Source organism: Monodon monoceros, unplaced genomic scaffold, assembly GCF_005190385.1.
Source record: "Monodon monoceros isolate NGI ecotype Baffin Bay Population unplaced genomic scaffold, NGI_Narwhal_1 Super_Scaffold_9, whole genome shotgun sequence".
Classification (NCBI taxonomy): domain Eukaryota; kingdom Metazoa; phylum Chordata; class Mammalia; order Artiodactyla; family Monodontidae; genus Monodon; species Monodon monoceros.
This window is the reverse complement of record NW_021703786.1, coordinates 29,796,210-29,823,679: the sequence shown is the minus strand read 5'-3', so window position 1 is coordinate 29,823,679 and position 27,470 is coordinate 29,796,210. Positions and strand designations below refer to the sequence as shown.

Genomic DNA, 27,470 nt, shown 5'->3' with positions numbered 1-27,470 from the left:
ATAAAACTTATAAGAATGTGTGGGATGCAGTGAAAATAGTGCTTAGAGGGAGATTTATAACATTGAATAGATACATTAGAAAAGAAAGATCTAAAATCGGTAATCTAAACTTCCACCTAAGGAAACAAGCATAATAAAAGCAAATTAAATCTGAAATAGGCAGAAGAAAAGAAATAGAAGACAGGAAGTTAGTAGAGAAAGTCAAGAAAATCAAAAGTTGGTTCTTTGAGGCAATTCCCTGGTCCAGTGGTTAGGACTCTGCGCTTTCACTGCCGCATGGAGCGGCCAAAAAAAAAAAGAAAAAAAAAAAAAGTTGGTTCTTTGAAAAAATGAATAAAATTGATAACCTAAAATTGATAACCTAGTCAGGCTAAACAAGACAAAAAGAAGACACAAACTACTAATATCAGAAATGAAATATAGGTCATCATTACTGATCCCGTGGGCTTTAAAAGGATAATAAAGGAATACAGTGAACAATTCTATGCCCCTAAATTTGATAACTTAGGTGAAATGGACCAATTTCTTGAAAGGCACAATCTCCCAAAACTCACACAAGGAGAAATAGATAATAGGTCTATATCTATTAAAGAAATTGAATCAGTCATTAATAAGCTTCCAAACTAGAAAGCACCAGGCCCAGATGGTTTTACTGGTGAATTCTACCAAACATTTAAAGAAGAAATGATACCAACTCTCTACAATCTCTTCCAGAAAATAGAAGCAGAGGGAATACTTCCAAACTTATTCTGTGAAGTCAGAATTACCCTAATGCTAATGTCTTTAACTAAGAGTGAAAGACATTACAAGAAAGAAAAACTATAGACTAATATCGCTCATGAATACAGATGCAAAAATACTCAAAATGTTAGCAAATAGAATCCAACAATGTATAAAAATAAATTATACAGCATGACTAAGTGGGATTAATTTCAGGTATGCGGGACTGGTTCAATATTTGAAAATCAATTAAGGTAATCCATCACATGAACAAGCTAAAGAAGAAAAATTATATGATCATATCAACAAATGTGAAAAACAAAAGAGCATTTGACAAAATCCAATATCCATTTGCAATAAAAATTCTCAGCAAACTAGGAATAGTGAATAACTTCCTCAATTTGATAAAAACATCTACAACAAACCTACAGTTAATATCATACTTAATAGTGAGAAACTAGATGCTTTCACTGTAACACTGGGAGCAAGGCAAGGATGTCCTCTTCTTACCACTCCTATTCAACATCATACTAGAAATCCTAGCTAATGCAATAAGAAAAGAAGGGGCATATGGGAACTCTGTACTTTCTGCACAATTTTTTTCTGTAAACATAAAACTTCACTAAAAATAAAGTCTATTAATAAAAAATCTTCCAATGGCATCTCATGTTCAATTTTTTTCTTCAATTAAAAGTAAGTTGAGGGACTTCCCTGGTGGCACAGTGGTTAAGAATCTGCCTGCCAATGCAGGGGACACGGGTTCAAGCCCTGGTCCGGGAAGATCCCACATGCCGCAGAGTGACTAAGCCCGTGTGCCACAATTACTGAGCCTGAGCTCTAGAGCTCAAGTGCCACAACTACTGAGCCCACGTGCCACAACTACTGAAGCCTGTGCGCCTAGAGCCTGTGCTCTGCAACAAGAGAAGCCACTGCAAGGAGAAGCCCGTGCACCACAACAAAGAGCAGCCCCTGCTCGCTGCAACTAGAGAAAGCCTGCGTACAGCAGTAAAGACCCAACGCAGCCAAAAATAAATAAATAAATAAAATCTTTTTTTAAAAAAGTAAGTTGAGGGACTTCCCTGGTGGTCCAATGGTAAAGAATTCACCTTACAATGCAGGAGACAGGGGTTCGTCCCTGTTCAGGGAACTAAGATCCCACATGCCGTGGGGCAACTAAGCCCATGTGCCACAACTACTGAGCTCGCTTGCCTCAACGAGAGAGCCTGCGTGCTGCAAACTACAGAGCCCATGTGCTCTGGAGCCCGTGCGCCACAACTAGAGAGCAGCCCGTGTGCCGCAACTAGAGAGAAACCCGCACGCTGCAACGAAGACCCAACACAGCCAAAAAATAAAATAAAATAAATAAATATTTTAAAAAATAAAAGTTGAGTATCTTTCTTGTTTAATGGCCATATTAGTGTTTCAGAATTCTTTATATATTAAAGAAATTAGCCTTTAACATTTATGTGGAAAATTTTTTTTCCTTTTTTGTTATTATGTGGCTTAGTTTTTTGTTGTTGCTGATTTTTTTCTATTAGAGTTTTAATTTTTTAATTTATTCATATTGATCAGACTTTTTATTTTATAACTTTTTGGTTTTGTGCCTTGCTTGGAAAGGCTTACCCTGGTCTAAGCTTTTTTCTTTTTTTATAAATTAATTTATTTATTTTTGGCTGCGTTGAGTCTTCGTTGCTGCACGCGGGCTTTTCTCTAGTTGCAGCGAGTGGGGGCTACTCTTCATTGCGATGCACGGGCTTCTCATGGTGGTGGCTTCTCTTGTTGCAGAGCACAGGCTCTAGGCACGCGGGCTTCAGTAGTTGTGGCACGCAGGCTCAGTAGTTGTGGCTCACGGGCTCTAGGGTGCAGGCTCAGTAGTTGTGGTGCGTGGGCTTAGTTCCTCCGTGGCATGTGGGATCTTCCCGGACCAGGGCTCGAACGCTTGTCTCCTGCACTGGCAGGCGGATTCTTAACCACTGCGCCACCAAGGAAGCCCTTTCTTTCTTTCTTTTTTTTTTTTAAACGTTCCTGTTTTTTTCCTACTAATTTCTTCTTTTTTCTTCATCTGCTTTTTTTTTTAATGTTTACAACATTGAGCCATCTGCATATTTTCCTGGATGGATACCCAACTGTCCCAATATCATTTTTTTCAATAATTACTCAACCACTGGTTTGAAATGCCACCTATATCATAAATAACTCCCCATAGATATTTGGGGTATATTCTATTCAAATGAACTGCTTTTACCTAAGTCAGCACCAGTACCAAACCAGCTAAGGTAATGTAGCTTTATGACTTAATTATATTTAATTTAATTTTTGGTGGGCATACCCTTCCTTCTTGGCCTTTTTTTTTTAATCAATAAAAACTTCTTAGATATTCTAATTTTGTTTATTTTTTTCAGGTGAGCTTTAACATTATTTTCACAACTGCAAATTGAATGTCCCCAGAGTAAACTGGCTTGAATGAAGGTCCTCAAAAAGGCTGGGACATCACTTGGGGATCCATGCCTGCTTGAGGGACTGAGGCAAAGTGGGCTTGGAAAGGGAGGGCTGGAAGGCTGGACCACAGTCCTTCCAGCGGAGCCTGTTCAGTGGCCACGCCAAGAAGAAGGACCTCACAGGCAAGAGCTGGAGCGAGGAGTGGCCAGGACACGGGAGCCTTGCTGAAGGCAGATCAAAGGCAGGCATGAAGCAATCGTTCTTCACAGTTGAGTGACGAAAGCGAGAGGAGAGCTAGGTGACAGGAAGACCTTGGGCCAGCCTTCTAAAGGGCTGTCTCCAGCACCCAGCCTTGGCCTGACACAGAGAGGACGCCCAACCAATCTGTGAGGAACAAATAAGTGTGTGACAGCTAAATCCAGGAGGGCAAGGGAGGAGCAGGGGCCTGGAGGGAGGACCAAAAGGGTGAGAGAAACTGGCGGGTATGTGTTCCAGAACGGGCAAGCAGGGGAAGGAGGGCAGGTGTACTTTCTTGAGGCAACCGTGAGACTACCTGCCCTGAGAATTACAGCAACACACTCAGGAGGAGCAGAAACACCCCACGGAGATGTGGCTGAAGAGAATCACTGACCCTTCCACTGACCCCCTCTGGGGACCCCCGCCCCAGCCTCCCACCCTCACTTGTCCCCTTACCCAGGGAAGGTGCCAGGAGAGGTCTGTGGAGCAGGTGGGGGTCTGGCTTTGGACACGTGTTCCCATAGGAGTGTGTTCCACGTGGTGGCTGACCCCTGTGGCAATCACAGCCAGGGTGATAACGGCACAGAGAGGGGGAGTGAGAACCAGGTGTGAGGTCAGATGGGGCTCATCTGCTCCCAGCCCTGCCACCCATGAGCCATGTGACTTCAGCCAAGGGAGCGTCCCTCTGAATAACATTTCACAGGAATTAAGTGACACAGCAAATATAAAGGGCCCGGCACACAGCAGGTGCTCAAGGGATGTTAACCAGTGCCTACCCCAGACCTTCCTTGGCTGACCTTTCCAGCTATAGCTGGAGTATATTAGGAAGTAAATTGATTTCTGCATAGAAATTTTTTTTGGCTGTGCTGCGCAACTTATGGGATCTTAACTCCCTGACCAGGGATTGAACCTGTGCCCCCTGCAGTGGAAGCGTAGAGCCCTAACCACTGAACTGCCAGGGAATTCCCCTAGAAATGTGTTCTGAGATCCAAATTGTTGATTTATCTAGCACCTTTGGAACCTCACCAACTCCTGCTGTCTGCCCCCCAAACAGTCCTGAGTCACCGACAGCATCCTGAGTGGCCTGGCCCTGGTCCCATCCACTGAGGTCATTCTTAAAGATCAAGGATGCACCCCAATGTTCACTGCAGCTCTATTTACAATAGCCAAGACATGGAAGTAACCTAAATGTTCATCGACAGATAAATGGATAAAGAAGATGTGGTATACATCTATTCTACATACAATAGAATATTACTCGGCCATAAAAAATGAAATAATGCCACTGCAGCAACATGGATGGACCTAGAGATTATCATACTAAGTGGAGTCAGAGAGAGAAAGACCAATGCCACATGATATCAGGTATATGTGGAATCTAAAATATGATACAAATGAACTTATTTACAAAACAGAAACAGACTCACAGACATAGAAAACAAACTTACGGTTGCCAAAGGGGAAAGGGGGGAGGGATAAATTAGCAGTTTGGGATGAACATATACACAATACTATACATAAAATAGATAACCAACAAGGACTTACTGTATAGCACAGGGAACTCTACTCAATATCTTGTAATAACCCATAAGGGAAAAGAATCTGAAAAAGAAAAAAAATATATATATATCTGAATCACTTTGCTGTACACCTGAAACGAACACAACATTGTAAATCAACTATACTTCAATTAAAGGAAAAAGGACGTAGTGAGAGCCAAATGCTGGTGGATTGTTTAAAGAGCGGAGGCCACAAGGCACTGGCTGAGGGGAACACACGAGTGACACTGACCACATTTTACAGACCAGGAAGTAAGCCTGAGGTATGAGCGCTACCATGTGCCGGCACCATGCTGAGCCTTTAAAATGGTCACCTCCCAGAATCCTCACAACCACCTGTGTATCCTGCGGGGGGAGGTGAGTATTTTTGTTTTCATGGGAGCGGGAACCAAGGTGCACAGAAGTGTCTGGAAGGTGCCAGAGCCAGGAAGCAGATGCTCCATTTTTATCCTTCATCATGTGGCAGGCTGGCTCACACAGGTACATCAGAATGACCCTCCTGGGACGAGCTGGAACACTCTAGGCCCACAGCCACCATCCCACCTGGGGAGACCCTGAAGGACTCAGCCTTTCGGGTCCCAAAGAGAGAGTGTGGGTCAAGGAGGCACCCAGCTACTTCCCTGCTGCTGGAGTCTGCGTGTCACAGCCCTGCCGCTGTCCCTGGGCCTAGTGAGCCTTTCCCTCCAGGACATCAGGGATCCTGGTCGCCAGGCAAGAGGCTCTCCACTGTCTGGATTTGGAGGGGGACCGACACTTGAGCGAAAATTTCCCATTCGCTTTTTAAACTCTTTTAAAACTCTCATCAGTGGGGCTTGGAGGACGGCAGGGATTTGCTTCTGATCCCGGGGTTAAGGCCTGGCAGGAGGCCGGCTGGGGAGGTCCAGTCCACCAAGGCCTGATGATTCCTCGTGGCTACTGCTCCCTCCCTGTCCCTTTACTCCTGGCTCGATTCCCCCACCTCTGTCCCTGTCCTAAAACACACGTTTCCCTCCATTTCAAACTGCAGACTTCCCAGCACATCCCTGTGCTAACTCTGGAAAAATGGGTGAAGAATTTTGAGACTTTTCTGAACTTATTTACAAAACAGAAACAGACTCACTGACAAACTTATGGTTACCAAAGGGGAAATGTGGGGCGGGGAGGGATAAATTAGGAGTTTGGGATTAACAAATACACACTACTGTACATAAAGTAGATCATCAACAAGGACCTCCTGTAGAGCACAGGGAACTCTACTCAATATTCTGTAATAAGCTACATGGGAAAAGAATTTGAAAAAGAATGGATATATGTATATGTATAAAGGAGTCACTCTGCTGTACACCTGAAACTAACACAACATTGTAAATCAAATATACTCTAATATCAAATAAAATTTTAAAAATTAAAAAAAAAGAAAGCAAAACAAAAATTAAAAAACAAAACAAAACTGAGACTTTACTCTTCCTTCTACCTCAGCTAGGGACAAGTGGGCCGCGAGGGGGCGCCCGACGCCCACCGGTACCTTTCCACTGCGCCCCTCCCTCCGCACCTCCGAGAATGTCCGGGGGGTGCAAGGAAACGAGGAGAGAGGTCTAAAGGCAGGTGGATGGATGGAAACAGAAAAGGCGGGAGCAAATGGGGCCCTGAAAAGGAGAGGAACGTGGAAAGCAAATAAATGAGGACAAAACTCGAGAGGACACGGAGAAGGGAACCTGAGGGAAGAGGGGCACTAACAGGGTGGCTGGGGCCGACGTTCGGGGCCTTTCTGCGGGGCTCCCCTCCCCCCATTTCCCAAACGGGCCCCGGAAGGGGCGGGCCGGGCCGGCGGGCAGCGGTGACGCCAGGCGCTGGCACCCACCGCACTCCGGCCCCGAAACTCCTGGTAACCGAGGACGCCGGCGGCCGGGCTGCGGTTCTCGGGTAGCCGGGCGGCCCGCGCGCCCCCGCCGCTCCGGGCGCGCTCCCGCAGCCCCGCACACGCGGGCGGCCTGCGCGCCCCCGCACCCTGCAGCCCCGGGCGCACTCGCGTCCCCGCAGCCCCGTTCCCGGAAGGCCCCTCTCTCTGGGTGTCGCGTGCCCGGAACGTGACTCAGCGCTTTTTCTGCGCCTAGAGCGCCCTGACCCGTCTGGCCTTGGGCTTGGGGGAGTGGAGACCCCAGCCTCAGAGATGGACTCACCCGCATCCTCCCTCTGCCTGCCGGCAGGGGCCTGGAAGCGCCCTTACTTAGGCCCTCCTGCCAGGCAGGTGAATCTTTGTGGGGAGGGGCAGGTTCAATCGTTTTTTTCATTAACCCCAGGGGCTACTGTAGGCAGGGGGAGAAGGAGAGGGCAGCGTGTCTTAAGGGGCTCGCAGCCTGCGCAGGGTGCACTGGACCCCTTCTGCTGGCTTTTTAAAGTTAATTTATTTTCTCGAGTTTTATTGAGAAATAAACGTACGTCACTGTATAAGGTGTTGGGACTTCCCTGGTGGTCCAGTGGTTAAGACTATGCACTTCCAATGCAGGGGGTGTGGTTCGATCCCTGGTGGTGGAGCTAAGATCCCACATGCCCTCCGGTGCAGCCAAAAACACCCCAAAAAACAAAGGGTGTACAGCATGATGGTTTGATTTACACATACAGTTGATCCTTGGAACAACATGGGTTTGAACTCTGGATTGTATACCTGGATTGTTTTCAATGAGTACATACTACGGTAGTACACAATAGTACTGTGGATAGGGAGGGCCAACTGTAAAGTTCTGTGTGAATTTTCCACTGCCCCAGGGTCAGTTCCTCTAACCCCTGCTGCTCAAGGGTCAACTGTATTGCGAAATGATTACCGCAGTAGGTTTAGTTGTCATCCATCATCTCAAATAGGATCAAAAGAAAAGAAAAAAAAAAATTCTCCTTGCAATGAGAACTCAGGATCTACTCTGTTGACAACTTGCCTGTCTATCACATAGCGGTGTTAACTAGAGTCATCGTGTTGTACATTACATCCCTAGTTCTTTTTTTATTTTTTTTTTAGCTTATTTGTGGGTCTTAGTTGTGGTGGGTTGTGCTGGGTCTTAGCTGTGGGATCCTGAGTTGCAGCATGTGGACTCTCAGTTGTAGCACATGGCATCTAGTTCCCCGACCAGGGATCAAACCCGGGCCCCCGGCAGTGGAAGTGCAGAGTCCTAACCACTGGACCTCCAGGGAAGTCCCCTGGTGCACTCTTGGGACCCACTTGCTCTGTGCATTTGGTCTTCTGTCGTGTGCTTGCCCTCCACACCCAATGGAAGGGTCTTCCCATCTGTCTGAGATTTGTTGAATGAGTGAATGAGCACAGAGACCGGTGACGGGCAAATGCGGTTCTCAGTGTACACCACCGGCAGGGCACCACACACAATCACATCTTCAGCAAGGGCTTTTTAATAAGGCCAAGGAAGAGGGGTGAGCTGGGAGTCAAGGCCTGGGGTCCCTGAGGGCAGGGAAGACAGGCTGAGCTGCCTTTCCTCTGGCTCTCCACTGTCTGCCCAGGTCAGAGTGCTGGCTTCTGGATCTAAGTCACTGTGAGAAATGGGGCGTGCACTCCCACCCCCTCCATCCGTTCCGCCATGCTCTGTTGAGCACACACCATGTGCCACTCCCAACTCCTGGCAGGTGCCATGGAGAACCAGGCACTGCCTCTGCCTTCCTGGAGCTCCCAATCCAGCAGGAGAGGCCCATGCTGCCAACATGGTGAAATAAAGGGCACTGGAGGGCGGCAGTGGGTGGAGAGGCGGCAGATGTCCAGATGGGTCCCCCAGCCAGTAGCGCCCAGGAGAAGCCAACCTCATCTGTGCTGACATCCTCAGAGCTGGGTCCTCTCTCTTAGTTTCCTCTTCTGCAGACACCAGAAGGCTCCTAATACTTCCTGCAGATTAAGGTCTATGCCTCTGTGACTGAGGACCATTCCAGCTACCCCCTCGCTCCCGCAGAGGGAACAAACAGACCAGCATTGCCCCTTCATCCCCCGGAGTCTGGGCTTGAAGATCCTGGGGTCTGCCAGAGGCCCAGCCAGCTGATGTGGTGGGCTCCTGGAGCTCAGGGCTCAGCCCAAGACTTTCCCCAACAAACTTGAATTCCAGACAGCAGCCAGGAGCCCCGAGTTGGGCAGTCTGTGCTGGCAGCAGGGGAAAGGCATGAGCACCAGGCAGGAGGAGGACAGAACCCCCAGAACTTGTCCTCTGACCTTGAGTCATGCAACAGACTGCTGGGGTGAAGAAGGAAAAGGGGTTGTGATGGAGGTCATCCCCCAAACTGAGTTCTAGATCCACCAAATAAAAGGGTTCAGGGTCAAGAGCGGACCGTGGTTGGTGGGCTTTCCAGAGCTCTGGCCAGCTGGAGGCAGAGCCATTGGCTGGGGACACTGCTCCAGCCTGCCCCACCCTTCCGTGAGGATATGTCCCCGCTGGTGCTGTCCTCAATTCGGGTACCAGTCTGGGGACCCCAATATGTGTAACCAACTGCCTTCTCAAGCAGAAGTGCGGAAAGGGTTGGTGTGAGTTCTACCAGGATATTAGGGTCCTTCCAGCTGGGGGACCACAGCTGGGGACTCATGATGGGACCCTGAAACTAGGTCCTGAAAAGTTACGTAGGTGAAGGGGGAGAGTGGGAGGGTGTTCGCGCAGGGCAGAGGGCAGGGGTAGGAGACAGAGGAAGGAAACAGTGATTCTGGGCGGTACATCAGTGTGACTGATCACGGAGGGAGGGGTAGGTGGGAAGATGAGTGGCGAGCAGGGGAGGATCCTGATGGTGTTTAGAGTCTTCTGTAGGCGAGGGAAGTCATTGTAGGGTTCTCAACAGATGAGTGACATGGCCAGAAGTGTACTTGAGAAGAGTCTCACGAACCCTCCCCTGCACTGAGCCAGCCAGTCGGGTGTCCACCTGCATGCCCTTTCCCACCTCCTCTCCTTCTGCCTGTAACTCCTGTCCTCTCTGCATCTTGCTGGATACCCCTGCTGACCCTTTTAAGAATCAACTCAGCATGGTCCAGTGAAGCATGGCAGCTGGGCCACACATGTTTATGTCTTCTCTTCCCAAGCGCCATTCAAATCAAAAGGCTTTTTTTTTTAAAGCCCTACTACGAAAAAACCCTGAGACTTCTCTGGCGGTACAGTGGTTAAGACTCCACACTTCCACTGCAGGGGGCCCAAGTTCGATCACTGGTCGGGGAACTAAGATCCCGCGTGCTGTGTGGTACAGCAAAAAAACCAAAACAACAACAAAAAAACCCACAAAAAACCTTGTACAAGAATGTTCATAGCAGCTTCATTTACAATAGCCCCAAGCTGGAAGCAGCCCAGGTATCCATCTAGTGGAGGATGGATAAACAAATTGCTCTAGTCATCTGATGGAATACTACTCAGCTGTGAAAAGGAACAAACTACTGATGCATGTGACAACGTAGTTAAATTTCAAAAATAATGTGTTCAGTGAAAGAAGCCAAACACAGAGTAAAAGTGTATGATGCCATTTATATGAAATTCTAGAATAGGAAAAACTGACCTATGGCGGTAGAAATCGAATTAGTGGTTGTTGCTTGCAGAGTGGAGGGGCCAGGAGGGGCTGACTGGGCTCTGCTCACACAGTGTGGTTCCTTTTCCAAGCTGAGTCTCCTATAACCATCCTTCATTACCCAGAGGCCTCTCAGCCACCCCTCAACTGTGCCACGTGTGCTTCAAACTCTCTGTACCCCCAGCCTAACTCCCCCCCCTTCCCTTCTCTTTCATGCTGCATTCCCCACTCAGGGGACGATGGCACCGCCGGCCATCAGTCCCCAGTCATCTCTTGTTGTGGCCTCTGAGCCCTGAGAAAACCCCTCTGCCTGATCGTGGGAGTGAAATTGGAGAGTTGTCCTGGCAAGACCACGCCGCCACCCAGCTCAGTGGGTTGGGAAATCTCTCTAAGAACAGATCTCACCCATCTTTGTGTCCACGCAGACTCAGGTCCACAGGTGAAAGGAAACATTGACCAAGCAACCAGGTGATGACTGACCAGGGTTTCCAGCACCTGGGACCCTGGCCTTCCTCCCCGCAGCTGGGAATCCCCCTGAGTCCTGCCAGCTGGAGGCAGACGTGCCGGCAGGGCTGGCCCGTTGCAGAGTCTCAAGGGCCGAGGCTGGCCTCCCCTTGTTCCCGTTCCTGCTTTTCGTGTCCCTGGCTCCTGAGTGCCCTCCCATGTCCCTCCAGATCTCTCCTCCCTCCTTACTCCCATTGCGCTGCCCTCTAGCTGGAGCAGGAACCAGAGGTCCCCACAATCCTCTCGTGCCTCCCGGCACAGCCCCCGCCCCCTCTACTCCTCACCCCACTCCCGCCCTGCCACCTTCTTCTTCGCTCTGCAAGCAAGAGGCACTGCAGAGTGACCGCTGCCCTGGGCTGGGGCAGAGCTCACCCTTCCTACCTCCTCTGAGACCCTTTGCCTTGTGCTGCCACCAGAAGGGTCCATCCTTGCTCTCCCAGCATCCCGTCTCCCCAGCATATCTGCAATTCACCCTCTCCCCAGGCTAGCCCCTTCCTTCCTTCAAGCACACGCAGGTCACCCCATCTTAAAACAGCTTCCCTTGGTCCTGTCTTCACCACTGCCCGCCCTCTCCTTCCTTTCACCCTGATCTGAGCTCGGAGTTGGCAGCCTGCCCTCAGACTCTGGGTTCTACCCCTGTCCTGCTAATGAAATGCCCTGTGGGAGGCCACAGGCCTTCCCTGGGCGAATGCTGGCTGGCTTCCTTCCTTCCGGAGCCCACTCTGGCCTGTTGACTCTCACTGCAGGCTCCGTGGGGCGGGGCCAGCCAGGAACAGGTGCGTCCATGTAGGTGTGTGTAGGGGGCAAGGAGGGGGGGGAGGGGTGGGGGAGGGGGCTCCCTCCTGCCCTAATGGTGGCCCTTCTCCAGGCTCCTTACTCTCTGCTCTCCTCTCTGGTCTCCCTTCTGGAAGAGTCTGTGCACCTGGGCTGCAGCCTTTACCTTCACCAGGTCCCTTGGGACTGTGTCCTAGTCCTGGCTGTATCTCCTTCCGGTTTTGAGCATCATATTTGTTCACCAACAGATTCCACCGTCTCCACTGCATAACCTGGGGTGACCTCCACAGGACAGGACTAACGCCATTGTCATCTCCCCCCTCCCCCAAATGGCTCCACTCCGTTTACTAATTCACATGATTATTCGTGGCCTGTGAATTCAACAAATGTCTGTCACTCTCCACTACTTCACACTGCCCTCCATTTCTCTAGGTGGGATTCATTTTCATTTTGTAGCCACATCTTTGGTTGTCACTTATACCTGTCTCTTCCCAAGTCCCTTTGGAGGTCACCATGGGTCATCTTCGTGGAGGGGTCTGGGAGGCGACTTTTCCTTCAGATAAAAGCTTCCTGGGCCCAAGGGTGGCAGGGCCTTTGAGCTGAGCGTTTGGGTGGGGGGCCAGGGTGGGGATTGCCCTCTCTTCGTGACCTACTTCTCCCTGCATGGAGGTCGTTGGGCCTAGTTGCTGTTTCCCTTCCTCTTTGCCTGGGAGACCCTTAATCCCCCTCGCAATAGAACCCACACATGAAATAGAGCCGGGGAATGTGGCTGGGGGTTGAGCCCCAGCCCCCTGTGAGGTCTGCCCGCCACACCTGGACACCCCACCCTTCTCTCCAAAACTGGCCTTGAACTGTGGGCCCAAGCCCACCCGGCCTTGTGGCACAGTGCCAGCTCTGGGCCCAGCCTCTCGGGCCATCTCCATCAGGCCAGGCTTCATCTTTAGCCAACCAGCAGGCAGCAGGGGCTCTCGGGCCCTTCACAGAGCTCCCAGCCCCAGCTTGGACCCTGAGTAGCTGGGCTCCACAGCTGTCGAGCTCAGTGGCCCCAGGGCCTGTCCTGGTGCACAGTGGGGTGGGCCCAGCAGGGACAGCTGAGCTGGGCACAGCTCTGACCTGGTGACCTTGTTGTCGGGTGCAAACATGTCAAAGGCCATTTGCTGACCCTGTGGACTTGCGTGGGGTAATAAAAGATATGTGTGTGAAGGGGTTGAATGTTGGTTTCACCACACCAACCCTGCATCTCGGGCCTCTGTGATCCTTATTCCCAGGGCCTGGGCTCCAGGAGAGTCTGGGACCAGAGGAGCAGGTGACAGTGAGACAGGCCAGGCCTCTCCCACTGCCCTCCGGCCCTTCCCTCTTGTCCTGTATCCCCTCTCCCTCCCTCCTCCCCTGGCTCGCACCAGCCACATGTCCCACTCAAGCTTCAGGTGGCACTCAGGGTCCTACTCCCTCTTTTATTACCTCACCCAAGCCCACAGAGTCAGCAAGGGGGGGCCTCTTAATTGTTTCCAGAACAGGGCAGTATGGGGTTTCCTCAGAGGCCCCCCTGACTGAATGCTCTGCACCCCTGGGGGCATCAGGAAGCACCCCGGGCCCGGGGATAGGGCTTGGTACGCAGAGTGAGGCAGGAGGGGAGACGCGGGGCGGTCTGGGCAAGGGGGCAGAGCCACTGACAGAAGCGGGGCGGCTGGGTGAAGGGGAGAGAACAGTTGGCAGCCTCTCAGCCTCAGCTTAATTCCCTGGGCGAATAGCAGCCCTGGGAGGGCTGCCGGCAATCCACTGCGGCTTCAAGGGTCTTGGGGGCCGTGGGTAGGGTGGGATGTATGCAAGCAGCCTGCGCTCCTCACTCCCTGGAACTCTTGCTTTCCTGGGAGCTCAGCGAGCTGCTTCCTTCAAGGAGAAAGGGGTCTGGGGCTCGGACCCAGGCTGCTGTCCTGCCCTCAGATCAGCGTCTGGGTGACAGGGCTCTGCTGGGAGCTGGAGTGGGGGGCAGCAGCGAGACCTGCGGCCCCGTCTCCCGCCTTGGTTAATGTGTACCCCGCCTCCCCTGCCCTACCACTCAGCCTGGTTGGCTTCTGGGGGACCCGGCCCTTCAGCTGCTCCCTCCGGCTCCTGCACTCACAGGGAAAGCTCAGGCCCAAGCATTCCAGTCACGGTGCCTCTGACCTGTCCCACCTGGGTGCCTCAGAGTGGGCTGGACACACGTGCCCGAGGAGGAAGGTGACCCCCCAGGGCTTCCGTGCACCTCCCTGGCTCACACTGGCCCGCGCAGGCCCAGCCTGGGTGGCCTCAAAAAGCGCCCTCCCCTGTCCCAGTGCCTCCCCTCCCTTGTCACCTGTGTTTTCCTCTTCATCACACAAGAATGTCAGCGGGACCCGGGGCCACTCTCCCACCCCATTGTTAATGCAGCCCCTCTCCACAGCCCCACCCCTGACAGGCCCAGGCCTGCCCCGCAGGGCCAGCCCACTCCCCCCTGCCGGGAGTCCAAATACACCTGTTTACCTTTGGGCCTCAGCCCGGGATGGAAGCTCGCCTGACTCCTGACCATCTCCTCCCACCCGCCTTCACAGGCCTTCTTTCCTGCCCTCCAGCTCACCTGCCTCCTTCTGCAAGTCTGGGTCCCCAGTATGTTGAGGGGGGCAGAGGCGAGGAGAAGAGTGTTTCCTGCCCTCAGCTCAGCTCTTCAGGAAGCCTGGCGCGTTTGCTTCAGGCCAGCATGGAATCCCATCCCGGGGGCCTTCCAGTCACTGGAGCTGGGGGTGGCCTGTCCCGTGGAACAGGATGTACTCTGGGCAGACGGGGAGGGTCCCCAAAGTCTGAGTTCCTGCCCTTTCCCCCTCATCCCTTTCCTGGCTGGGGATACATGGAGGAGGGAGGGGAGGGAAGAGGTGGAAAGTTAGGAGACAGAAAGGTGGCTTCTTGCTCTGGGAAGGGACTGTACCACGCCTGAGGGTGAAGTGGCTGAAGGGCTTCTCACCTCAGAAGTGGAGATCAAAGGAAATGCGAAACCTGCTCAGAGAGCTTGAGACAAGGGCTCAAAGCCACACAGTGCAAAAGAGAAAGGACAACTCAGTGCAACATGGGGTCCTGGATTGGGGTGTTGGAATGGAGAGGAGCATTACTGGGGTGATCTGCAAGATGTGAATGGGGTCTGAGGTTAGATGGGATTGGCAGGTCAATGTTAATTTCCAATGTTAATTGTGATGGTGGTACTAGGATTATGGAGGCGTGTCCTTGTTCTAAGGAAATACACGCTAAAGTATCGTGCTAATGGGGCATCCTGTCTGCAACTTACTGTTAATGGTGCAAAATATATATTGACTGGGATTACATTGAATTTATAAATAAATATGGAGTCACTGAACGTCTTTTTAAAAAAGCCACCCAGCCAAGGGCCAGAGCAGGGGTGAATAGGAGGGACAGGAGCCACTCACGCTTCCCACCCCCTCAACCGCCAACCCCCAAACGCTGCCTGCTGAAGGGGTGTGTGAAGCCCTGTGTTCCGGCCCCTGCGGAGCCCCCTCTTAGCTTTGGCTGCTCGTTGGCAGCATCCACGGACCCTTAAAAGTGCCAGTGTCTGGGTCCCACCCCCAGAGACGCTGGTCCCAGGCATAGGGATTTTCAGGAGCTCCTGGTGATTCTTCCTGGCAGCCAGAAGCTTCTTCAGCCTCTCCTTAGCTGGTAGGCAGTTCTGCCAGCCCCTGACCTTGCCCCTCCTCCCCAGCATGGGCCCAGGCAGAGGGTGAGGAGGGGGGACAGTGACAGGCCCCACCTGTCAATCCAGGGTATACCCCTTTTGGCGGGGGGCTGAAGGCTGATCCTGGGGACCAGTGGAGAGGCTGGAGCCCCCATGTTCCCCCAGTGCCGGTGGGTGGTGGGGAGAGGGAGGGAGCCGTTGCTTAGGGGGTGAAGGGAGTCTCAGAGGGAGGCTGGGGCAGCCTCCTCAGCGAGCGGTGGGAAGGGGATGGGCTGCCTCCTGAGCTCGGTAAGGCCCCAACCCGGCTGGCCCTGCAGTGTGTGCACCCTTCTGAAATATTTGGAATAATTAGCAAGTGAAAGCAGCAAGTTGGCGGGGGAATGCCAGGTTGGCCTGGAGCCAGCCTCCAGTGCAAGGAAAGAAAGGGGCTTCAGGAGAAAGGGGCCCGTGGATGCTGGGCAGGATTGTGTAGGACAGTGCCTCTGTGTGTGTGTGTGTGTGTGTGTGTGTGTGTGTGTGTGTGTGTGTGTGTGTGTGTGTGAATGTTGGGGGAAGGGGCTGTGCACCACAAGGGCATGCTGGCGGGGCCAGGTGTGGGCTCAGGGGAGAGATGGGTTCCAGGCAAAGCTGGGGTGAGGGAGTTGAAAGATGCCTGCTGAGTGTCACATATTTGCTGTGCCTCAGTTTCCCCATCAGAACTCTGGTACGTTGGTTCCTCACAGGCTGGAGCTGTAGGGTCTAGGCACCCCGTCTTCCGTCTTCCCTGATGGCCTCCCTCAGCCCCAACCTGCATTGGAGGGAAGGTGCTGGGCGGGGTGAATGGGCCCCAGGGTGGCAAGTGGGGCCCCAGGGGCTGGGGCCCTCTGGCCTCACACCCTGTCCCTTCAGGAAGGGACCAAGGGAGGGAGGAGCTGGACACAGGCCCAGGCGAGGACTGCAGGCGAGCCTGGGCAGGCCCTCGAGATGGGCGAGGTGGGGGACGTGAGCCGAGCCCTGGGCAAGCTCGGCCTTTGTGAGTCCCCAGGGCCAGGGAGGGGGCTGTGCCTCCTTTGCCGCCTGCTCCTGGGGGCTGTGGGTACAGTCTCCCCGTTGCACAGATAGAGGTGCTGAGGCCCTGGCTGCAGGGGACCCCCGAGGACTGCCTCTCAGCCCCTTTCTCTCTGGGGACCCAGAGATCATGGGGAGTGCATCAGGGGGCACTCTGCAGGCCTTTGGTGCCTCCCGTCTTCCTCCCAGCCATTCCCCCTTGGGCCTTGGCCTCTCCAAAACTGGCCCATGCTTTTCCCCAGAGAAAGTTGCAAGCAGGTTCATTTTGAGATTTTTAAAAACTTTATTTTTAAAAATTTTTTTATTGTAAATAACTTTCCATGAAAAAGGTTAAATTGCCCAATGGGGCAGGAGGGTGGATGTGGAATGCAGCCCAGGGGGCTTAGGGTGGAGCAAGATACTCCCCCACAGGAGTGCAAGCAAGGGCACAGGGCCATCCCCGCTTCCTGGTCCCAGTAGTTCTAGCAAGCACTGCGTCCCTCCCAGTTAAGCCTCCCCTATAGCTACACTCACTACATTAGTCTGTCTGTCCCCTTTCCCTCTGCAGCTTGGCTGCCCCAGCCCCTAACCCCCAGAACCCCAACTCCCCGCTGCTCTCAGCCTCACGTTGGGCTCAAAGATTAGGGATATATACCCTCTGCCCCACCTCTAGGGATGAAGCCAGAAGACCCCAGAGGCCTTAGAAAATCTCCTGGCTCCACCCAGCACCCCGGCCTCATTTCTGTCTCCTCACTCTTCCGCACTCCCTGGAGCTGCACCTCACGTACTGCCGGCCCCAGCCCCAGGGAAGCTCTGCCAGGAGAGGCCTCTAGGGCGTTTAATTTGCAGTCACCTAGTCAGCATTTGTTGTACCTGGGAACTTTCTCTGGATAGAGACCTGGGGAGGAGAGCGGGAGAGAGAGAAGCTTCGAAGCTAAGATGCTCTGGGGCGGGACCTGTACTGATGCTTCCAGCTTGGCCAGGGCCCCTCCAAGCCGCAGCTCTCATAGCGCAGGGCCCTTAGTGTGTCCTTGGGGCAGGGAAGAAGTGGATCAATGAAACACTGTGTGTATGGGGGACTGGGCAGCGGAGGCAGCAATTTTGGTTCTGGGCCCCAATTCTCAGCCTGCTGGACTAGAATCTGAGGATGGCCTGGGCTGGGGGCCGTGTGGCCTCACGGGGTGACCGGGCCCAGCCCCTGCCTGGGCGGTAGGGTGTCCATGGGCCTGCACTGGTGGGGGGTGGGGCAGTCTGGGCCCAGACTTGGGCGCTGTCTGGAGGTGGGGCAGGGCCTGGCTTCTTACAAGAAGGCGCCCATGCTGGCCCAGTCATGCAGGTCAGAGGCCAGGGTGGCATCCCCGGCCTCAAAGAGGGGCTCGGGGGGCAGGCAGCTACTGCCGCTCTCGTCCCAGGGGTGCTGCAGGAAAGATGTGGCCAGGAAGGTCTCGTCGAAGTCCAGGCTGTTGGTAGCCTGCTCCACCGGAGGCCCCCAGGTAGCAGGGCAGTCGATGTGGTGGCCGTGGACGGTGAGGTCCACGTCCCCGTGCAAGGCGGGGCTCAGCGGCGGGCTCAGCTCCAAGGCCTCCAGCGTGCCCAGCTCCCCGCCCAGCGTGCCGGCGTCGAAGATGGCCTCCCAGTCAAAGTTGCCCTTGAGGGGTTCCAGCTCGCCCTGCTCCTCCTGGGTCAGCAGCAGGGTGCTGGAGGGCCGCGGGACCTTGGCCACCCGCCTGGGCAGTGGCTGTTTACGCTTATGCCCCAGCCTGCCCTCGCCCGCCTCCCAGCCCGCCTCCCCAGTGGCCTCCTCGAACTCGCACAGAAGCTGCTGGGCCTCAGTGTTCACGGTCAGTGGCCCGGCCCACAGGGCGGCGCTGGGCTCGGGCACGGCCTGGCGGGCAAAGGCTGGGTGGATTTGGACTGGGGGCAGCCGCCGCTTCTTGAAGGCCCCACTCAGGAGCCGCTCGGCGTACTGGGGGTCGATGCGCCAGAAGCCCCCCTTGCCTGGCTCGTCCTTCTCCCGAGGCACCTTGATGAAGCACTTGTTCAGGGACAGGTTGTGGCGGATGGAGTTCTGGACACAGGGAGATAGGAGAGAAGGAAGACAGCTGGGTGAGTAGGTGGGGTCAGTGATGGGGGGGTTCCTAGCGCCACTGCCAGTCCCGCCACCGCCTTCTCTCCGATGGGGGCAGGGGAGACAGAGGCGCTGTTCGGACCGGGAGGCTCTGGGACACCAGCCACAGGGCACCAGGAGCTGGGAGTGCTGTCGGGGGCTTTTGTTCCCTGTTGCCAGGATATCTGCCTGCTCAGTCATCCGAGCCCTGAGCCGCAGGGTGGCTCTCAGTGCCACCCTGTCCTGCCCTCCCTCCCTCACCCCGCCGCTTGCGGCCTCTGGCCAAAGGCCTTGGCTCCCCCAGGGCCTGGACGGCCATCTCCCTCTGCCTGGGCCTGGCTGGCCTTCTCTGTTTGTGAAATGAGTGAGTGGGTGTGAGGGTGTGTGTGGGTGGAGGGGGGATGAAGTGTGGGAGGATCTGATGACTTTCCTTGTTTGTAGAGCCGGCTGCTGGCCTGTGCCCTCACCCCCCATGTCCCCCTCCCCCCACCCCAGGCTCTGAGGCCTCAGTTGATTATTACCCAGCCAAGAGCATAGCGCTCATTCCTGGGGCCTCTCAGGCTTGGGGTAGGGTGGGGGGTGGTGGAGGGTCTCTGCTTTCTCACCAAGGTTACAAATGGTACCTGCCCCAGGGTCAGGGCCCAAGCAAACGTGGAATAGCTGTGACCACAGGAACTGTGACCCTGTGCCGCAGGGAAGGATCTGTGCATCCTCAGGGTCTCTGTCCCCAAGTAGCCCCTGATTCTGATGGTCGAAGATGTTCAGGGCAGTGTGTGCCCAGCCTTGAATCACCATCCTGCCTTGTTCACGCCTGGGTGCACAGCCCAAACCACGCTGGGGCACAAGGGTCTGGGGCCTGGTCAGTGGGGCCGGCAGGTGAGTAGTGCCCCCTGGCAAGACTGGGATGTTTACACGGTGGCCTGGGCCCCCTGGCTGCTCTGTGCCAGGTTCCGGAGACTTGGAACATGAAGCCAGTGTGGGAGGCAGGAGCCCCTGTGGAAAGCACCTGGCTGAGGTAACTGTCCCCCCAGGGAGGTTGATGAGAAGAGGGGGAGGCATGTAGGCAGGAAACCAGGGAGGGGTTGGGGTGGGGGCTGGCACAGCAGCTTTAGGAAGGCCCCGTAGCCCTTCCACTGGGACACAGCTGGCCTTCACACCCCACAGCACGCCCCTCTCCCCTCCCAGACCCCCTCCAGCCAACTGAAAGCAGGCAGGATGCAGAGCCTGGCGGGAACGATGCTCTGCTTCCAGTCAGGCCCTGACAAACTGACCTTGAGTAGGGTAGTGTCTAGGAATTCTAGGACCTGGGACAAAAATGTGTCCCTCAGTCCATCAACCTACCCTGGGGGGCTGTGTCCACGCATAGTTCGGCCCTGGTCTTTGGGCTGAGCCTGCTGGATGAGTGACAAGTTCTTTCCACTTGAACCTCTATGTCGGCACCCCTAAAGCCCTCTGAACATCCTCCCTCCTCCCTCTCTGAAGTCAAAGGGGCAGCAGTCCAAGCACTGGGCTCCCTTGAGGTCCTTCCTCGACGGCCTTCCTTCTCTCGGGGCCCTGGCCGTACCGCGCCTCCTTGGCCTGCGGATCGCGCGGGCATGGGGAGGGAGGGAGGGCCTCCCCTACCTGCCAGGTGGGGTCAGCGTGGCGGAAGTAGCAGAAGTTGTCCGTGATCCACTTGTAGATGGCCGACAGGGTGATCTTGGTGGCCTTGCTGGCCTGCATGGCCATGCAGATGAGCGTGGCATACGAGTAGGGCGGCTTCACGTTCGGGTTGGTGGCGTAGTCCACGTCGTCGGGAGGCGGGGCCTGCAGCCCCGAGGGGGCGCTCCGCGACGTGCACGACGACGTGGGCTTGCCGGGCGTGTGCGGCTGCCCCAGGCAGGCGGGGTCGGCCGCCAGGGGAGACCCCGGCGCGGCCGAGCCTGGCACCTGGTGGCAGCCGTGGGGGTCGGTGCCCCCCGAAGGCAGGGCGGGGGCCTTGGCGTTGAGAATAGAGAATTCCTGCAGCCACTGCAGGCTGGTCAGGCTGTCATCCAGGGCGTCGGACTCCTCCAGGCCGCCTTCCGGTCCGGCCTCCTCCGATGCCCCTGCTCCCGAGACGCGTAGCCAGCTCTCCGCCATATCTGCGGGGACTCTCCGAGGGGGCGGTCAACATCCACGAGCCGAGCCGAGGGTGGCCGCCGAGCTCTCCAGCCCGCTGACTCCCGCGGCTTCAGTTACACAGCCTCCCGGAAGCGTGCTTCCATCCCGCGATGCGGGGGTAGCCTCCTCCGAACTGAATGTGGTGCCTGCGGGGACCATAGCGGGAACTGAGCCCTCTTTCCCCACTCCCGAGGGGAGAGTGTGTGCGAGGCGGGGAGGCTCTTACTAAAATCGTTCCTGCAGCTGGGGAGGATCTTTTACTGCCGAGGTCTGGGAAACAGAAGCTGTGCCCGGGGGTCCGACCCACACGGGGGTTCGCCTCGCTCTTTTCCTCTTTGATCTTTTAGAGGAGACTTAATTAGCCAAACGAGGGAATAGTGTAGGGGCATGCGAGGCCACCCCCTTCTCCCTCAAAGCGGGAAATTAACCCCCCTCTCTCCCTCCACAACAAATGGAAATGGGGCGAGAGAGTCCAGGAGGGCAGTACGACGGGGCGGGGGGCGGGGGAGGTCGTCTGATCTTTGAAAAGGGATAATAGGATGGGGATCAAGGGGAAGGAAGGAAACAAAACAGAGTTATAAGGGGGCGGGAAGTAAGTGTCCCCCAAACTCCTCTGATGTCAGTCCCCGGGCCCACCACTTCCGTCGGGGACGGATGGGAGAGCGGGCTGGTACCGACGCCCTCCCTTCCCACGGCCTGCAGCCCTCCCCGTCCCTTACCTGGCTCAGAGCGCAGCCCGGGCCAAAGGAAGGTTCTCGAAGAAATTCCTCCTACCGCCCACCCCCACCGCGGCTCTCTGACCCCAGCTCGAGGGCCCAGCCAGTAATCCTCGTCGCCCCCAACGCCCGACGGCGCCTGTCTGAACGCCAGCGGCCCGGGGACCGGCATTAAGTAGCCGCTCGGAAGGCTTCTCCTGCTGCCATGGCGACGCCCCGCCCATATAAACAGCTTCCGCTTCTGCCATTGGTCAGGGTGTCTCCAAGGAGACCGCGGGCTCTTACCACTCTCTCAGGCGGTAACTCTCTTCGAACTCGCTCCTGGCCGCCCTCTCCCGCGCCACCCAGCTCCCTACCCGCCACCGCGTCCCGGCTCCGCGCATTCCCGCCCGAGGGCCCCGCGCAGGGCTCGGAGAGGCGCGCGGCTCGGGGCTCCCGCAGAGGTCGCGGGAACTGTACTCCGCCCCACCCACTTCCCATCTGGGCTGATCAGAGGTGTCGACGGCTCCTGGGACGCAGCCTGTGGCGCGGGGGCCAAGGCTGGGTGCATGCTTGGGGGTTTCCTTTCCTCTCCTCTGGGCTGCGAGTGGCAATTCCTCACGTTTCTGCGGCCTGTCCCTGTCTCCCGACCGAGTGTCGTCTTGGTGCCCGCAAGCAGGTCTGACTCTCCGATGCCACCTGCCGCTCAGGTCCGCAGAAACCGCAGCCCCGGTCGCAGACACCCCAAGGTGGCTAGGGTAATCCAGTGTTTCCCGGTAAGCGCTCCCTCCCCGCCCCGGCCTCAGCAAGATTCCCAGAAGCTGACATTCCAGAGGCTTCTTCGGAAGTGCTCTCCCTCCTTTCCAGATAGCCGAGGAAGCAGAGCCGGTGGGTGAAACTCAGAAAAGCCGTGGACTTGCCAAATTCTCTTACTGGGGTCATTTGCCCCACTAATTTCACCAACCTTCAAGTGACGCACTAACGGTGGACTGTGGTCCTTCCTCCTCCCTTCCCCCAGCCTCCCTCCAGTCACCAGCATTCCTGCTCTTCAATTATTGAGGAGCTGCAGTTGGAAGTTCTCCGGTTGAAGGGGGTGGGGGTGAGGGCTCCTTATCAGGCCTCTGTGCAGGAGCTGTGCCCCGGGGGATGGTACACCAACTCCCACCCAGAAACATGTCTTTCCCTACCCCTTGCCCTCTCTCACTCCTCCATGTGCAGCTTGTCTTGAGTAAAAGCATTAAAAGCGTGCTGGAGAAACTTTCACAAATAAGCCAACTGCGCAGTTAACAGCTCTCCTTCCCTTGTGAACAGTTTTATTCATTTTTAAGAATCATGCAGCAACCCATAAATATTGCATCCTTGACGTCCCCACTGTAGTGTGCCCATGAGTGCACTCCAGGGAGTGAGGGTACACAGATGGCACAAGAGTACACGCATACTTACACACACTACGTGTGCAGATCCTAAAGCAAAGTGAGCAACCAGCATGCCAAGGTCAGGTGAACAGGACACAAACTCTCCCCAGGTGAGATGGCTTAACGTGTGTGGATCCGTGCCCAGGAGATGCCCCAGCGTGGGCATGACCTCTGGTGGGATGGGACTGGGGAGGAGAAGGAAAAAGGGCTCTGTGAGAAGGCTGGGATCACCGCACCACTCGGAAGTGAGCTCATCGGTGAGCTCCGACCTGAGTGTGGCGGGAAGGAGCCCCAGGCCTCCGGTTAGTCTGTGTCCTTGTGTGAGAAGCCAGGCCCCGTCATATTCTCTCTGGGTCAACTGCTAACAACATGACCATCTCCAGATGATGACTGGGGCAGCTGCCCTGGTCCCTGACCAGGCTCTGAGCCCTGTTCCCTGATCCCAGCCCTTTTGGATGGGATATTTCTGCTCGCCAAAGAGCTAAATGAGGCCAAAGAGGTGAGGGGATGGGGGAGAGAGCAGGAACTGTCTGAGAAACAGGAGTGAAAGGCCATTTCTCACCCGGGTATGTCTTGGTTATGGAACCAAGGCCTTGAGGAATCTCTCTGAGCCTCTTCCTGGGAGAAGACAGACCCTCCAGAAAGGGTGAAGACAATGGCTTCCTCTTAGGGTTCCTGGCCACCGTGGCGTCTGTTTACCTGCATCTCCTTCATCTCAGGTAACACCACACTGTGAATACTACCTGCCGGGAGAGGAGGTGGATCTGTATGCCACCAGCCCAGGCTAAGGGAGCGCCCCCTTCGCTAGTGCTTCTGGGGCTCAGACTTGAAGGAAATCAGGAAGTGGGGTTATTGCTCGAATCTTCAATATGAAAGCGGCTGTAAGAATGTTTCGGGGAAAGAAAGGACATTAAATGGGGCCTGAAAGAGCAGAGTCCACTGCAGGATTTCAGAGCGGGTGGACACGGGAACTCAAGGCAGAAGCTGAGATTCAGGCTTGGCTCATGTAGTGTCTGTCAGGACCACAGGCCTCCCCCTGCCCACCCCCAGGGCAGGACGTGAATCACAACCACCAGGCAGTGAGGGTCACCACCCACCTGGCAGGGCAAGGAAGCCACACAGGAGGTGCAAAAGATCCCCCGGCACTGGGCTCTCTTTGAGGCCTTGGGAAGGACCCTGAAAAGCTCTTCTAGGGCAACAATTCCAACTACTAATTCAGGCCATCATGGTGGGCATAGCCTAGGGCTCCGCCACATCTCAGCCTCACAAACTGTCGGATCCCACTTTGCTTCTCAATCTCATGCTCCACGAAACCACCACCTCTTCCAAAGGCCAGCAGACAATGCATCTATCAGAGAGCTATGAGGAATCCATTGATAACACTAGTGTTGAAAGACGAATACCCAACAGCTTACGGTCTTGCTGTTTCAGGCTGTTATTTATATGCCCTACACTGGACTGAGGTGGGGTGGACATGTGGTTTGAACAATATCTCTAAATCTCTAATGAGCCTATGGAAGGCAGTACCTCCCCCTCCCCCCCATCAGGCAGGCTCAGCTGATCTGGAGGACAGGGGAGGAAAGCCAGTGGGGTGGGGAGCCTCCCAGACCACCACTGACCCCAGCTCAGCCCTTCCCCCAACCTCCTTTGGGGTTCCTGGGCACCAGATGAGAACCACCGGTCCACCCCTCTCTCAGACTACTTCTTCAACTATTTAAGAAAAGTGGGGTGGAAACGGGGGCGGCAGGGATAAGAATGCCACCTGCCAGGGCGGTAGTGATGAAACGTGATAATATACGACACTCCCTAACAAGTGCCTGGTACATAGAAGGCGTCAAAAATACCTTTGCAGTGTCACCTTAGCATGGAGCCCCAGGCCTTCCTGAGTGCACCTGATCACAAATAACTCCCCGGTAGGTAATCATTTAACTGAGGGATTCTCAGATTCAAGGCCTCCTTCCTAAGCAGACAAGACACACGAGGCACAGCCTCTGCTACCAGAAGCCAGAACTGTTTTCCCAACCAACCTTCTGGTGGTTGCCACTGCTTCTTGTCCTTGAGAAAGGAGCTCCTAACGCATTTTGAGGGAAACCCCACTTAACAGTGCAATATGGCTTTCCCTTCTCACAGGAGTCATCCCCCAACGCCACCCCAAATGGCAGGCTTCAGATTGGTTATGATGTCCCAGAGACTAGAAAATGCCAGATGGGTGTTTATAATGAAGTCACCCAAACTCTTGAGTCTTCTTGGTCTACCTCCTAAGGAGAAAAAAAGATGCACGAGAAATAACCAGTCTGTGGACCACAGCTCCACCTGAGGGTCAAGATACAGTGGAAACATTCCAGAGACTCTCTGCAAAGGGTCTCATGAGCTGCGGTTCATTGAGTGGCTTTAGCCCACAAACAGAAAAGAGGCTTCCGGTCCCTTCTGAGAGAGGAAGGATCACGGTTGTGGAAGATGAGTCTGGGAGAAGGGGCAGGTGCCCTCAGCAGCCAGCTTTCACGTGGGTCTAAAAAGTCTCCATGTGTTTTGCTGAGGGTGCCCAGGAGGTCAGTGGTGCCATGAGGCCAGGATGGGTGTGAGGACGGGAGGAGAGCCCTGGTTCAGGGGCTAGGGCTCTCAGATGGCCAAAGGACCCCACACGCAGAGCCTGTTCTCAGGGTCCTCCAGGCTGGCAGAAGATAGGCGTCGGCGCTGTGTGTTCCGACGACTGACCACGTTGTCATCAGCCTGCCAGGCACCTGAGAAGAGGAAAGGAAGGTTACCGGACCTTTGGTTTGGTCCAGATGGTGTCTCTGGCAGGACAGTCCGGGAGTTTGGCACGAAAACTGGCAGGATGCGCGTTACCTGGAACTCCCACAGGGTGCAAACCACAGCACGTGAAACTTGGGAGCACTGGCGCCCACTGGGCTAGGGACAGTCAGGGCCACTGTGGCCCATTGATGGAGGGACATGCAGGATGGTCCTTGTTTTGTGAGCTTTGCCCTAGGATCCGCTTTTGTATCTTTATTTGGTCTTGAAGTTTGCCTAAGTGTTACAGGAAAAGAAACTGAGTCTGGCTGAGACTTTCACGAGAGCAGGAGGAGACGAAGGGGAGGGAGAAGAGTGTGTTAATTTGGGCTCAGAGTTAAGTGTTTGCTGTGGGGGCCAGGGTGGGGCAGGAAGTGACGGGCTGCCCAGCAGGGTGCCAGGGACCAAATGGCATGGGGGAGAACAGAGTGGCGCCTGTTCCTCTCTTTCTGCACCCGAACAGCCCACCAAGATTTGCTATCAGCTGGTGCCACCAACCCCAGGAGACATTAGCTCCAGAGCTTTGGGGTCCCCCGGGTACCATCCGCAAAACTCATCACCTTCCCCCCTTGTACTGCAGTTCCCGCACAAGAAGCACCGCTGCCCATGCTGGAAACCCACTCTTGGTGCTTCTCTCTCCTTCGTGCTCTGTATCCAATCCATTATGACCTCCTGCTTGTTCAAGCTCTAGTAATGTCTAAATCTGTAGTCAGAAAACCGGGGTACAGCCCCAGCTTGTAACGTACTGACTGTGTGACCCTGGGCAGGTCATTGTACTTGGAGCCCTGGTTTTCCCATCCATCAGATGGGAGACGAGTACTTACCCCCCCCCAGGGGTGCTGTGAGACAAAGCGAGGCGACATGGGAGAGCGGTGAGCAGGGCGCCTGACTCATAGAATGTGCGCGACAACCAGCCGCCCCCCAGGCCTTGTTCGTCCTCCCAGCCCACAGACTGGCTCCATCTGATTCATTCCCTCCAGTGCAGCGAGATGCCCCTTCTGAAGGGAGAGAATGAAGCCCTAACCCCCTGAGGTTGGGGAAAGCCTTCCATCCTCTGGCCGAGGGCTGCTGAGCTGCCTCTCCCAGCACCTGCCCCCAGAAGGCCCCCCCCAAGCCAGATGGGGTCCAGCGTGCTCCGAAGTGCTCCCCCCCCACCGGCCTGAACCACCACCCAATTTCTCACGCTGTGTGGAAACTGCTGAACCCTCCATCACACTGTGATCTCCTCCCGGGCAGAGCCGAGAGCCATGCCTGGCCCATCAGAGGGCTCAGTTTGTGGATGGAGCTGGCCGACCCTGGAGGGTGGGCGTGAGGCTCACTGCGTCACGTTTGAGGGAGGCCACTCACGAATGTCTGGGGTCAGCTTCAGGTTAGGCCAGCCCAAGACACGAAACCCTTTAATGGCAGAAACACTAGGATTAAGCGGGTATAAACTGTGTATTTCCCATAAATGTCCTGGTACGATAATCTGCCCTAAGGCTCTAATAATAGTCTGTGGACGTGGACCCCAGGGGAAGGGGAGTGAGTGGGACAGGAAATTTTTAGGTATCTCTCGCAGCCAGACGGAATGTGGGGATCTCTATTCCCTGGGGGCGCCGGAGTCCGGCACATGGGTCCACAGTGCTTTTCCCCTCTAAGGGTGACAGGATGAAGAGCAGGCAAGATTGCCCTTTTAAGTTAGGAACCCCCAGATGAAATAAGTTGTTCGTTCATTTGGTAGATCTCATACTTATTCCTCAGTGTTTATGGGGCAGGACTCCGGAACTGCGGCTGTTTGGTAGGAACGGCCAAAAGCAAATGGTAAACAGGAGAGAAGACACACACACACACACACACACACACACACACACACACACACACACA

At 55.0% G+C, this 27,470-nt stretch overlaps 2 protein-coding genes across 6 annotated transcripts in view; both read right to left on the bottom strand.

The window, feature by feature from the left end:
• Positions 1-17,075: 17,075 nt before the first annotated feature.
• FOXJ1 (forkhead box J1) lies at positions 17,076-20,828 on the bottom strand. Its single transcript, XM_029212376.1, has 2 exons — positions 20,189-20,828; positions 17,076-18,526 (listed from the first exon to the last, which is right to left on the bottom strand). Exons 1-2 carry the CDS (start codon positions 20,684-20,686, stop codon positions 17,759-17,761), a joined length of 1,266 nt encoding a protein of 421 aa, XP_029068209.1. The 5' UTR covers positions 20,687-20,828; the 3' UTR covers positions 17,076-17,758.
• Positions 20,829-22,419: 1,591 nt separating this feature from the next.
• The window catches only part of RNF157 (ring finger protein 157), an 82,168-nt gene continuing 77,117 nt past the window's right edge, over positions 22,420-27,470 (bottom strand). The window contains exons 19-21 of one of the 5 annotated variants that reach the window (XR_003791867.1): positions 24,845-25,558; positions 23,380-23,560; positions 22,420-23,002 (exon numbers count right to left, since the gene is read on the bottom strand). Coding sequence is in view for 1 of the 5 variants with exons in the window: in XM_029211091.1 (XP_029066924.1) it covers positions 25,437-25,558 (122 nt within the window). In the remaining 4 variants the exon portion in view is untranslated. Of the gene's footprint in view, positions 25,559-27,470 lie in introns of all 5 variants that reach the window. The other 4 variants (XR_003791866.1, XR_003791865.1, XM_029211091.1 and 1 more) reach the window with 4 other exon arrangements.

Bases quoted from the DNA above. Each gene is read 5' to 3' on its own strand.
- FOXJ1 (XM_029212376.1), bottom strand. From the start codon at position 20,686: ATGGCGGAGAGCTGGCTACGCGTCTCGGGAGCAGGGGCATCGGAGGAG. The intron at 18,527-20,188 runs GTAGGGGAGGCC...CCCTGTGTCCAG, and splicing joins ACGCTGACCCCACCTGGCAG to AACTCCATCCGCCACAACCT.